Source organism: Antedon bifida, chromosome 10 (genome assembly GCF_963402885.1).
Source record: "Antedon bifida chromosome 10, ecAntBifi1.1, whole genome shotgun sequence".
Taxonomy (NCBI): domain Eukaryota; kingdom Metazoa; phylum Echinodermata; class Crinoidea; order Comatulida; family Antedonidae; genus Antedon; species Antedon bifida.
Window position 1 is genome coordinate 14,704,437 of NC_136235.1, and position 12,966 is coordinate 14,717,402.

Here is a 12,966-nt window from a genome sequence, read left to right on the forward strand (position 1 = left end):
GGGGGGGGGGGTGGGGTTGTGGGATTGGGTGTCATCTCACTGCTTCTGAACAGGGGCGGTTCCAGGATTTTGAAATTGAGGTTGGAGTGGGAGAAGGCCTACTTATTACAATGAAATGCTGAACTTAAAATAATGTCCTATCTTTTGCATTGTAACTACAGTATATCAATTTAGCACCGTCAGTCAATGTTGAATGCCCTCCAAAGCTGGACAAATTAAATTGGATAATAACAAAGCATTACAGTACCCTGTCCATGAAATAGAAGAATACTTCAGATTTTAGAACTGTTAAAAACATTTGGTGAAGCGCAATATTTTGTTTTATGGTGTATTAGGAGAAATAATTGAGATATTATATATAATATAAACTAAATAGAAACATTGGTCCCTGTCAGGAGTCTGGTTAGATTTAATTGTACAAAATTTATTTATTTACAAACATAATCAAGGCTTTATTTGCTTTATATCGACTTAATAAACTACTGCATTTATGTTCAGTAAACCTTTACACTATATATTTCCTTCAATGCTAGAATTAGTTTAATGATTGGAGTAAGCAATGCTGTTAATACAGGTAGACTGTAATACTGTAAATAATAGGACACGTCCTGGACTTTGACAATTCCTAGTATGCTTAACATTCCTTTGCTTGTTGGTGGAAGACATCTTGTTCTCCAGTAGAGCAAGATATTATGATAATGAGATAGGTCAAAGTTCAAATACACAAGCTGGCTCTGTAAGAAATATTTGTGTTATTTAAATAAGAAATAAATACAGTAGTAGGTAGCCCAAACAGTTGGAACTGGTTTTCATTAGGGCCCTGCATTTTATGCTATTTAAAAAACAAAGTCTAAGTCCTAGTCATTACTATTATTAATCAAACAATTTAGAATTTTAAAGCCTCAATTCTAAACATCTCAAATATTTGTCACACTAAAGCCATGTCTACACTAAAAATGTGATGGAAAATCAGTCATGAATTGTGTGTGCAGAGTACTTACAAGTTTGGAGTTGAATTCATGTACATTTCTTTGGACAAGCACCTCCATGTTCTGAGCTTCAATTAACATTGATACAATCAAAATAGTCCAAGATCCAATGCACACAAGAAGTGAAATCCTATATATAAAATAAACTATTAGTATTAGTAAAGTAGTAGGTTAGTAGCTTGGTGGCTAACATGCTTGCCCTTCAATCACAGGGTCCAATCCTGACCTAGTGCCAGGGTCCAATCCTGACCTAGTGCCAGGGTCCAATCCTGACCTAGTGCCAGGGTCCAATCCTGACCTAGTGCCAGGGTCGTCCTATCCTGACCTAGTGCTAGGGTCGTCCTATCCTGACCTAGTGCCAGGGTAAAATCCCGACCTAGTGCCAGGGTAAAATCCCGACCTAGTGCCAGGGTAAAATCCTGACCTAGAGCAAGGGTTAATCCTGACCTAGAGCAAGGGTTGTAGCAATAAAATATTATAGGGTATTATAGTTTAAGATGTTTAAAATGATTAAATACATATTATAATACTTTAAACATTACCAGCTTTTAATTCTCTTTGGCGTGAGCTTACTCTTTGCCAGCATGTTGTCAGCGAGAAAGTAGAGAAGAGTTGCCAAGCCAGCAAGATAAAGAAGAATAGCAAGCTGGTATGAGGCTGGGGTCTTGGACAAGTCAGTCCCTAGTTCTTCTTCTATGTAGTTCTGTTGTAAATGTATTCATTATTAATTTATAATAAAAAAAGAAAATCAATTATTATACTGTACAATATTTTTGATTAATATAAAACAGCTACATGATGAATAAATACTTTTATATCTATATTAGGAAACATTTCTAATCAAATTAGAGCATGTGTTTCAGGCCATATTGAGCATTTTTTTAAAAACAATTTTGGCCTATAAAATGTAACATTGGACATCTGAATAAAAAAAAAATTGATTTTTAAAATTTGTCATCATAGTTTGTCGTATTCTTTACAGCGTAGTATCTCCCATAATTCGTCAAAGTGACAAATCAAAATCTAGTTTAATTTTTAGTTTTGTAAAAAGTGTTTACCAATAATCTGTAAAATCCATCGTGCCACACTAAACAGGTTGAGTTGAAATTGTCTTGATTAGACATGTCCAGCGGATGCATAGATGAGAATGATTGCAGTTTCTTGTTGCATTCTATGATTGTATTCAAAGTATTTCCTGGTAGATTAGAATAAATAAACCAATAAATAGTATACAAATAATTAATGCTTATGAGTTAAATGGTGAGAATATTTCATTCGTTGAAAAATTGACTGCTCTCATTTAACGAGGTGGAGCCGAGTTAAATAGAGCAGTCAATTTTGAATGTAATATTTTCTCCATTCAATGAATACAAAACATTGATTATTTGTTTCATAACACACCTACTTTATTCAAGTTATCCATTGTAAATCATTGACAAAGGCTAGGCCAGGAAGCTAGGCTCCAACTTTAGAGTAGGACAGTTATAGACGGCGCGCATAACAAGATTTCCGAACGTGATCAGTCAACGTCGCATGGCAAATATTCTCAATATGTTTAGATGAACGTGTATTAGAGCCGTTCACTATCACCATTAGATATCACTTTTTATTAGATATAGGGCTAATTCCAAATGAAACATGTAATTGACCAATCAAATTGCAAGAATGAATCAGGTGTGGTATAATACACTATTGTGTCCTCACTCAAGGTGTAATTAAAAGTAAATACATTCAATTTTCACTGACAGATGAAGGGTTAGTGTTACCCGAAAGCTGTACCATTTCTTTCTGGCTGTTTTATCAAACTTTATGTGACAAAAAATGTGATGTGCCCATATATGGATGATGATGTCATATCATTACCATATTTGGGCATATCACTACAACATTTGGGCACATCATACTTTTTATCACATAAAGTTTGATAGTGTAGAATAACTAGTTAAGTGTAATATTTTATTTTATTAATTTTTTTTAATTTATTCAATTATGCCATTCAAGTGGGAACAAAGTTCTAAATATACAAAATGCTGGCATTTACCATGTAAGAAATGAAACAGTTGATACACAAAACCAATGATGATAAAAGCCATGATCACAATCATATGTATTTCTTTTGGCGTCAACCTCATGTTGTCCATTTCAGGCCAGATACTGACCCCTCCACCTGGACCAACAGTGGAAATCTTTGATTTTGCAATTCTGTGCTTCTCTTCTAAAATCTTTTGTTTCTGCAAGGCTTTTCCTTTAACATTTAAATAGATAAATAGAAAAAGAAAATAACACACTTCGATAGCAACTTTTCATGAAATACTCAAATGATGATGACAATGTTTTTAATAGTAATGCACTTGTCAATTGTATGACCCACTATACGACCCCCGGGAGAGGTGTGTCATTTGTTCGATGGGGATCATTATGAATACCATGACGCAGCTCTGCTTACCTTTAGGTGACTATGATGCACCCATTTTGGCGCACTGTGGCCATGTTGTTCATGAAAGGGTGGGTGGTAAAGTGACGGACATTGACACATCATTAGCATTGATATGACGTACCATCTAGTTTTTTAAATAATTATTTGTAAATGATTCATCCATGACATCTAGTCGTAGAGTGGGTCATACAATTGATAAATGCATAATAATAACAATTGTTAGTATTCAATTACCTGGAGTCATTCTTAACTGTGCTAAACTGGGACTTACTGAAACTTCTTCATTGTCTGAATCATGGGTCAATTTCTTTTTTACAGCAGACATTGGTGTTAAGAGAGAGGTCTTAAGTCGATTCTCCTTTCCACTAGGCCTAGGAGTTAACTCTTTTCCACTAGGCCTTGGGGTTAAAGGCGGCCTCTTCAAATGCATAATCATTGGTGAGCTTTCAAAGAATCTTTTCATTCTCGTTACATCTGCATTCTTTTCATCTTGACTGCTGGTTGACCGCAATGACCGATTTGACTTGCGAGTTGATGGTGACCTTGAGGGCAATTCTGCTACAGGAGGGTTTGATAACTTTAGTTGACCAGACATTGAATCTTCCAGCCAGAAATACTACTATCAATACAATAGAAAAAAAATGAAACCGGAAAGCTGTTTTAAATCAATATATTTAAAAAAGACAATATTTAAAATCAAATTAATTGCTATGTGAGCTGAACAGCAACTGTACTTTCTTTCTTTAACCACCAATCTAAATGTACCTTTTTACTACACCTTAACTATATTATTAATTAAGGCTTTAATGCCAATCTGTAGCCTAGCCTAGTAGGCTAGGTTTATTTTATATGAGTGAACCTTAAATTAGGCCTAGTAGTAGTAGTACTAAGTAGTAGTATTACTATAGTAGGTCTAGTCTAGGCTAGGCCTAGTAGTTAGGCCTACCTAGCCTACTAGTCCTAGTCTAGCTATATCTAGGGCCGGCTAGGGCCTAGACTAGGCTAGAGTAGTACTAGCTAGGGCAGGCCTAGGCCTATACTAGGCCTAGCTAGCATAGTTAGGCCTAGGGCCTAGGCCCTGTTAAGTAAGTAGGTAGTAGGACAGGCAGGGAGACTTAGTTAATATAAAAGGTGAGGTCTTTTAATTTTATTACCAGACATAGAATAACAGTTATATAAAGTCTAAAAAGTGACCAAAACATACAAGAATCAAGTTTTGTATTTTCCGCTACTTTCTAGTCTGTGCATTACAGACAGCATAACATAAGCAAATTATACTCTATAGACAGTCTGGAAATAATAAGCCTATGAAAAATTATTTTGGAACTTTAGATGGCGCAATTTTTTAACACAAATGGCGGAAAAGTTAAATTCCGACAGCGGAGTATAACAAAAACATTCTTTTTGAACTGTAAGTAATAATAATACCTAAGTTTGCAGTTTAACCAAGGCCTACTAGGTAAGTAGGGCCTAGGCCTAGCTAGTAGTAGGCCTAGCTAGGTCTATTATTATATTATTAGGCAAGAGGAGGGCTCTCTACTAGCAGCTAGTAGTAGGCTAGGCCCTAGCTACCTAGGCGGGGTTCCAGGACGATTCGGCCCTGAGACGATTCGGCCCGGGACTATTCGGCCCACTTTTAGTGGGACGTTTCGGCCCAAAAGTGGGTCAACCACCTTGCGGGCCGAATCATCCCACATTTATGATTTAGCCTAGACAAAACCAATGACTGTTAATTTAATAATGTTATATAGGCCTATTATATTATAGGCATAGCCCTAGGAGGTCTAGGCCTTCACTACAGTAGTTTTTTTTTCGGTTTTTATCAATTTTTCAAAGGTGTTTGAACTAAACCATTATGTATTTAAATGTAAATAATTCTTCTTATACCGTCGTGTTTACAAACGGTATCGTTTTGTGTAAGTTTAGTCAAGTTTTTTCCGGGAAATTTGGTGTTTTGTTTGCTAGGCTAGGCCTAGGTTGAGGACGAAAAACGAATTCTCGGCCAACCTACAGTAACTAGAGTAGTAGAGAAACAACCTGGAAAATGTATTCCATCTGACTGTACGTCATTAATGTTTTATTATTAATTTAATATAAATCAAACGTTGATACAAAATACATTTCTGCCCTAACTAAACAGCGCCTACTCTAAAACACGATTGAATGGCAGAATATTAATCAATTATAATAATAGGCCTATTGCTATATTTATTATCCTTTATTTATTTAACTTGTGAAGGAGTCTTATGAAAACGTCTACGAAGATAGGGCATCCACGTGTCTTGGCCCACTACTCATTCTCCTATAAATGAATAGGCCTAAAGAAAAAAAAAACATACATTATTTAAACATTAATTACACTTCTTGTCGAAGTCAATAAATTGATCGTCTCAGGGTCGAATCTTCCCGGGCCGAATTGTCCCAGGGCCGAATCGTCCCGGGCCGAATCGTCTCGGGGCCTAATCGTCCCGTTACCTGCTATAGGCGAGCTATATATTAGGCCTACTATTCCACTAGCTAGGCAGCTAGTATAGTAAGTTAGCCTGCATCCTCTAAATAAATATGGACATGATTTTCTAATAAAACATTATTCATTGAAACATTTTTTAAATCAAAATAGGAATTATATTGTTTATTAGAAACTTTGTCATTTAAAATGGCTGAATCTGTTGACCACAACAAGACATTCGATGAGATTTCACAATCATTCAGAAATGGAAAGCTAACAGTTCCTCCAAGTGGCATCCATGTTTTCATCAATGAGAACAAAGATAAAGAAGAAGTCAATATACTCCTTGAACTACAAAGGTAATGCATAAGGTTTACGATGATATTGGTCATGTTTGAAATCGGTCGCATCTAATTTTGATTGTGATAAAATCAACTTCCGGCATTTTGTATAGTGCGCAAAATTTTTATAAAACGATTTGTAAAAAAAAACACATTAAAATTCAAGATAAAATGAAAACACAAATTATTTATAATTAGGAGATAACCATTTATATTTACTGTACAAACGTCAATAGTATTATTACTGTAGTATTTCTATATTTAGACGATTGTAAAGTTAACTAAAATCATAAAGAGCGTTTTAATTAAAAACATCTATAAACGACGATGAAGTATCTAGTGCGCCCCATACAAATTAGCGCAACCAAATTAAAACTTGACAGATATCAAACGTTACCGATATGGTAAAAAGTGTCACGACGCTCCATACAAAATACCGGATGTTGATTTTCTCACAACCAATATTAAACGTGACCGATTTCAAGCGTGATAGATTTATTATACCTCCATGGGTAATGTATTTTTGTTTAAGATTTTTTTGCCAAATGTTAACTTTAGTTCATACTTTTTATCACCAAGGGTTTTTAACATGCAAAGAAATAGATGATTTAACCTAAAATATTCCTGAAAATTGTCATAATAATTGAGCTGGAGAATCACAAAAAAAGGATGTGTGCTGGTGGAATAGTCTGGGATCCAGACGGAGTTTTGACTTAATATTAGTAAAAAGATAAATATTTTGGCACATTTGGCGTTTAATACATATACTACAGTACTTGAGCTTGTAATCTGTATTTTCAGACAAAAATCGAAACGTCTAAACTAACATAAAAAGACTATAAATACAAACTTGGGGCAAGTCAAGCTGGTGGTACTACAGTCATTATATAATATTTTAAAAAAGCAATAAACCAAAAAAAACAACTAAAACATGACTCAACCTTAAATTTGATAATGACATATTTACTTTGCATATCTTTTTTTCTAATTCACTATCTTTATTTTTATAACTATTTAAAAACAATATAAATTGTGTTGTTTTTACAATAGGTTAAAAGAATGGATTCAGTCTCAAACTTTGGAGTTGGAAACAGTGTTAAAGTTAAGGAAAACGCACACCCCTTCCATGGATGTTGATGATGCTGATGATGTTGAATACAGGTTAGTGCTCAGTCATCATTTATATATATATATTATCATCTTTGGTAAAATAGTAGCATCAATTTGCGTTCTGTTATAAACACAATAACGGGTTATAAACACAATAACAGAAGCCATAATTGACCGGGTAAGGCAAAATGTTTACAACCATTGTACAGCGGGCGGGTGAAATTTCCTCGCTACAAGTATTAAACAAAAAACTAGAAATAGAACATCACGCTATGATTGATAAGGTCGATGAACTCGAACAATACAACAGGCGTTGCACGGATGATGAGGACATCATTCATTTCAAACTCTCATTACATGACAGTCTGTTATGTCGCATCCCCAACAATACAGTACCATTCATGCCATTCTGTATTTGGCTCAGTAGATACAGTATAAGTTCTGTTCACCCTTTCTTTTCAACATATATATCTTTATGTAATTTTACAGGATAATGGAGTTACAACATAAACTGCTGGATGTTACTGCATCAAATTCATTGAAAGAACTTGTTATTAAAAGGTTTGTGTTTACAGTTGTAAAGCAATTAAAGTATTTAACCATTTACTTACGACGTATCATTTGTGCGGAGGGTTTATCATTTTTATCTCTGTTGTGTGTGCATGGAAATAGCGCCGTTCCACATTCAAAATGTTGAATTGATATTATTCAATTCAATCTGACTAAAATGTATCTTGTGTGAATTCATGCTAAGTGGAGGGTTTATCATTTTGATATCTGTTGTTTGTGCATGCACCATTCCACCATACCACATTCAGAGTGATATACTTTCAGTTGCAAGCATGCCACTAAATGGTCTGGATATCACAAGCATGACTCGAACCAAGAGCCTTAAGTTTGATAGTGTAGACACTTTTTTTAAATCTGTAGATTCACTTTATCTTAAAGAGGTTCCCACTCATTGACCCATGGTTTCCTCATGGGCTGTACACTAAATGTTTAATAAATACATATTATCATATTATTTTTAAATGTTAGAATTCAATGCACTGATGCGTTGTTAAAGATTCTTTTCCCTCACAACAAAGAAGACAAAGTTAAAGACCAGCAGGTGTACATTGACTTGGTAGACGAGCAAACAAAGTTAGTGACTGAGATTCTAGGCCATCAAAAGGCTATTGAAAGGACACAGAAGGAGCTGGACAGTGTACGGCAGGAAGCAATAGGTAAGACAGGGCTACTCGCTTATTCCAGCCATCCGTCAACAAAACATTTTGGTTTTCTAGTGTGATGTGCCCAAATATGGTAGTGATATGACATCATCATGTCCATACATTATATGGTCACATCAAATTTTTTTGTCACATAAAGTTTGATAGTGTAGACAGGGCTGTAAGGACATTGAGTAGGATAAATGATCCTCAGATGTTAGTAGAAAACTCACAATTGCTGCTTTTTTACAACTTATTTTTTGTAGCTGTGAAGCAGGAAAATCGGGTACTAATGAGTGGATATCAGCAGATGAAAGCAGACAAGGTGAAAACCAAAAAAACAAAAAAAAGACAGAAACAAGAAGAGTTGATGTGAGTTGAATAATCATTAAATATGACTAAGAGTTGATTATAAAGAGATGCAACATTGGATCATCCATTGTGTCAAGATTGACTGGGTGCTTACGTTGTATTCTAGTGCGAACAAAAAAAACTCTAGGTAATAATTAGTACTAGATAGAATCCTTGGAACCTTGAGAGAAGTATTGATTGTTTTTTAAAAAAAGTTTGAGGATGGCTGATGATACAAAATACAAAACATAGTATTTTAAATCCCTCCTCTACCCCTGAACATGTATAGTTTATTCTCTACCATGAACATGCATAGTTTGTTCTCTACCATGAACATGCATAGTTTATTCTCTACCATGAACATGCATAGTTTATGCTCTACCATGAACATGCAAAGTTTATTCTCTACCATGAACATGCATAGTTTATGTTCTACCATGAACATGCATAGTTTATGCTCTACCATGAACATGCATAGTTTATGCTCTACCATGAACATGCATAGTTTATGCTCTAACCTGAACATGCACAGTTATGTTCTACAGTATCTAAACATGCATAGTTTATGCTCTACCCTGAACATGCATAGTTTATGCTCCACCCTAAGCTTGCGTAGTTTATGCTCTAACATGGACATAAATAGTTTATGCTCTACCCTAAACATGCTTAGTTTATGCTCTACCATGAACATGCAAAGTTTATGCTCTACCTGAACATGCATAGTTCATGCTCTACCCTGATCATGCATAGTTTATGCTCTACCCTGCATATTCTTATTTTATACTTTACCCAGAACATGCATAGCTTATGCTTCACCCTGATCATGCATAGTTTATGCCCTACCCTGAACATGCATAGTTTATGCCCTACCCTGAACATGCATAGTTTATGCTCTACCATAAACATGCATAGTTTATGCCCTTTCCTGAATATGCCTAGTTTATGCTCTACCATGAACATGCATAGTTTTTGCATGTTCATACCCATACACAGTTATGTTCACCCTAAGCTTGCATAGTTTATGCTCTACCTTGAACATGCATAGTTTATGCTCTACCCTGAACATTCATAGTTTATGCTCCACCCTAAGCTTGCATAGTTTATGCTCTACCCTGATCATGCATAGTTTATGCTCCACCCTAAGCTTGCATAGTTTATGCTCTACACTGAACATTCATAGTTTATGCTCCACCCTAAGCTTGCATAGTTTATGCTCTACCTTGAACATGCATAGTTTATGCTCTACCCTGATCATGCATAGTTTATGCTCCACCCTAAGCTTGCATAGTTTATGCTCTACCCTGATCATGCATAGTTTATGCTCCACCCTAAGCTTGCATAGTTTATGCTCTACACTGAACATTCATAGTTTATGCTCCACCCTAAGCTTGCATAGTTTATGCTCTACACTGAACATTCATAGTTTATGCTCCACCCTAAGCTTGCATAGTTTATGCTCTACACTGAACATGCATAGTTTATGCTCCACCCTAAGCTTGCATAGTTTATGCTCTACACTGAACATTCATAGTTTATGCTCCACCCTAAGCTTGCATAGTTTATGCTCTACACTGAACATTCATAGTTTATGCTCCACCCTAAGCTTGCATAGTTTATGCTCTACACTGAACAGGCATAGTTTATGCTCCACTCTAAGCTTGCTTAGTTTATGCTCTACCATGATCATACATATTATATGTCCTACCTGAACATGCATAGTTTATGCTCTACCATGAACATGCATAGTTTATGCTCTACCTTGAACATGCATTGTTTCATTTTAATTTACTTTTAGAAATGTACTTTGCTTTTTATGCCGATTTTTCACTAGGTGAATTTGTTGAAAGCCTCAGCTTTACGCATGCGTAGAGAGGTATTTGAGAAGATGCAAACATGATTACACATGCATATAAGCTGACGCTATCGATTTTAGATAACAAATTCGCTTAGTGGAAAACCAACTTAAGCTAATTGATCAGCATGTTTTATTTAAGGGCTAGTGTTGCCCAAAAGCTCTTCTAACTTTTCTACTTTATCGTTTTGATTTAGCTTTTCGCTTTTTTTTTTAAATCTTCATTGAGATCCAGCCACTGATACCCACAGCATTGTCATTTTTCAGTTATTTGCCTTTGGATTTATATATATATATATTAATAAATAAATGAAAATTATATACATAAAATATGTTATAATAACAAAAACATTTTGTATTTTTTAGACAAGAAGAACTGGAAGACATTTCATCCAAAATAACTATTACACAGCACATCTTGCAAGCATTGATAATGGGAAGTGGTGTTAATTGGGCTAAAGACCCAGAATTACAGCAACTGTTAATTAGTCTTGGGAGACACTGTGGATTTATCTAAGTATTAAAACTATACTATATTTTTGACATAACTGCTTACTATGCACTGTTAGATGGTAATAGGGACTATGTCGATTGCTAGCCTATTACGTCATTCTTATTATGTATATGCATATGCGCTAGGCGACTGGCATGGCGATTGGCACATCGACTATGTTACCACTAAATTTGCGACCCTTATATTTTTCGCCATAACTGGTTACTATCATAATTAACATGCACAGAGTCAAATAAATAGTGTGTTCTGCGCATGTCAATTATGCTATAGTAAACCAGTTATATCGAAAAATAGTAAAATCTAAATTTGGCACTTTTTAAAAAAAAATCCCTGTACTACAGGGAAATTTTCGAAAAATGCAAATTTTCAACCCTTATATTTTTTGGCATAACTGGTTACTATAATAATTGACATGCACAGAGTCAAATAATGTGTTCTATGCACATCAATTATAATATAGGATAGTAACCAGTTATATCGAAAAACAGTAAGGTCGAAATTTTTATGAAAAAATCCCTGTACAGTGACATTTTTCGAAAAATGGCAAATTTTCGACCCTTATATTTTTTGACATAACTGGTTACTATATTATAATTAACATGCACAGAGTCAAATAATGTGTTCTGTGCATGTGAATTATGCTATAGTAACCAGTTATATCGAAAAATAGTAAGGTTGAAATTTTTGTAATTTTTTGAAAAAATCCCTGTACTGAATATAAGGGTTGAACATTTTTATATATGTTTACGTTAAATTAAAAAACAATTTTGAAAAAACATTTTGTAGTTGAGTTGATTCTTTCATGACAAATGCAGTTGATTGAATCTTTCGTGATTTTCTTGTGTATGATTGACCAAGAATGTTATGAAAAAACAGTAAAACTGACATATCAAAAATTATAGTCAGTAATGTTAATAAAACTTTCTACACAATAAAGAGTACTTATATGTACTACTAAAAGGTTTTAAAATCAAAATAATATTATCTACACACGAGAAGAGCTCAAACAATAACACGTTTTGTTGATTATCTCAAAACTTTATGCAGTTGAGTCATTCTTTCATGACGGGGTACTATAGTACAGGAAATTTTTCAAACAATTGCCATTTTTCGACCCTTTTATTTGTTGACATAAATGGTTACTATAGCATAATAAACATGCACAGAGTCGAATAATGCGTTCTGCGCTTGTCAATCATGCTTTAGTTACCAGTTTTATCGAAAAATAAAAAGGTCAAAATTTGGCCATTTTTTTTTTTAATCACTGAAATTTTCGAAAAATTCCCATTTTTCAACCTTTTTATATTTTTGACATAAATGGTTACTATAGCATAATAAACATGCGCAGAGTCGAATATTGGGATCTGCGCATGTCAATTATGCTATAGTAACTAGTTTTATCCAAAAATAAAAAGGTAGAAATTTTGCCATTTCTTGAAAAAATCCCTATACTATATAATATAAATGGTTATTATAGCATAATAAACATGCGCAGAGTCGAATATTGGGTTCTGCGCATGTCAGTTTTGCTATAGTAATCAGTTTTATCGAAAAATAAAAAGGTAGAAATTTGGCCATTTCTGGAAAAAATCCCTGTACTATGGCCTATACTATAAATGGTTACTACAGCATAATAAACATTCGCAGAGTCGAATATTGGGTTCTGCACATGTCAATTATGCTATAGTAACCAGTTTTATCGAAAAATAAAA

General features: G+C 34.5%; 2 protein-coding genes across 3 annotated transcripts; one reads left to right on the top strand and one right to left on the bottom strand.

Moving 5' to 3' along the window:
* Positions 1 to 391: 391 nt before the first annotated feature.
* On the bottom strand, positions 392 to 4,599 carry LOC144853699 (uncharacterized). Its single transcript, XM_078711478.1, has 7 exons — positions 4,581 to 4,599; positions 3,661 to 4,042; positions 3,031 to 3,234; positions 2,048 to 2,184; positions 1,532 to 1,692; positions 1,002 to 1,119; positions 392 to 734 (listed from the first exon to the last, which is right to left on the bottom strand). Exons 2-7 carry the CDS (start codon positions 4,019 to 4,021, stop codon positions 495 to 497), a joined length of 1,221 nt encoding a protein of 406 aa, XP_078567604.1. The 5' UTR covers positions 4,022 to 4,042; positions 4,581 to 4,599; the 3' UTR covers positions 392 to 494.
* A 164-nt stretch (positions 4,600 to 4,763) lies between these two features.
* LOC144853705 (centromere protein H-like) lies at positions 4,764 to 12,046 on the top strand. 2 transcript variants are annotated; one of them, XM_078711485.1, is made up of 7 exons: positions 4,764 to 4,837; positions 6,047 to 6,234; positions 7,267 to 7,377; positions 7,816 to 7,887; positions 8,365 to 8,552; positions 8,804 to 8,909; positions 11,107 to 12,046. In XM_078711485.1, the coding sequence occupies exons 2-7, from the start codon at positions 6,083 to 6,085 to the stop codon at positions 11,255 to 11,257; spliced, it is 780 nt and encodes a 259-aa protein (XP_078567611.1). In that variant the 5' UTR covers positions 4,764 to 4,837; positions 6,047 to 6,082; the 3' UTR covers positions 11,258 to 12,046. The 2 variants fall into 2 exon arrangements, with proteins under 2 accessions (XP_078567611.1, XP_078567610.1); XM_078711484.1 differs by having other exon boundaries at positions 4,765 to 4,837; positions 6,066 to 6,234.
* Positions 12,047 to 12,966: the final 920 nt, after the last annotated feature.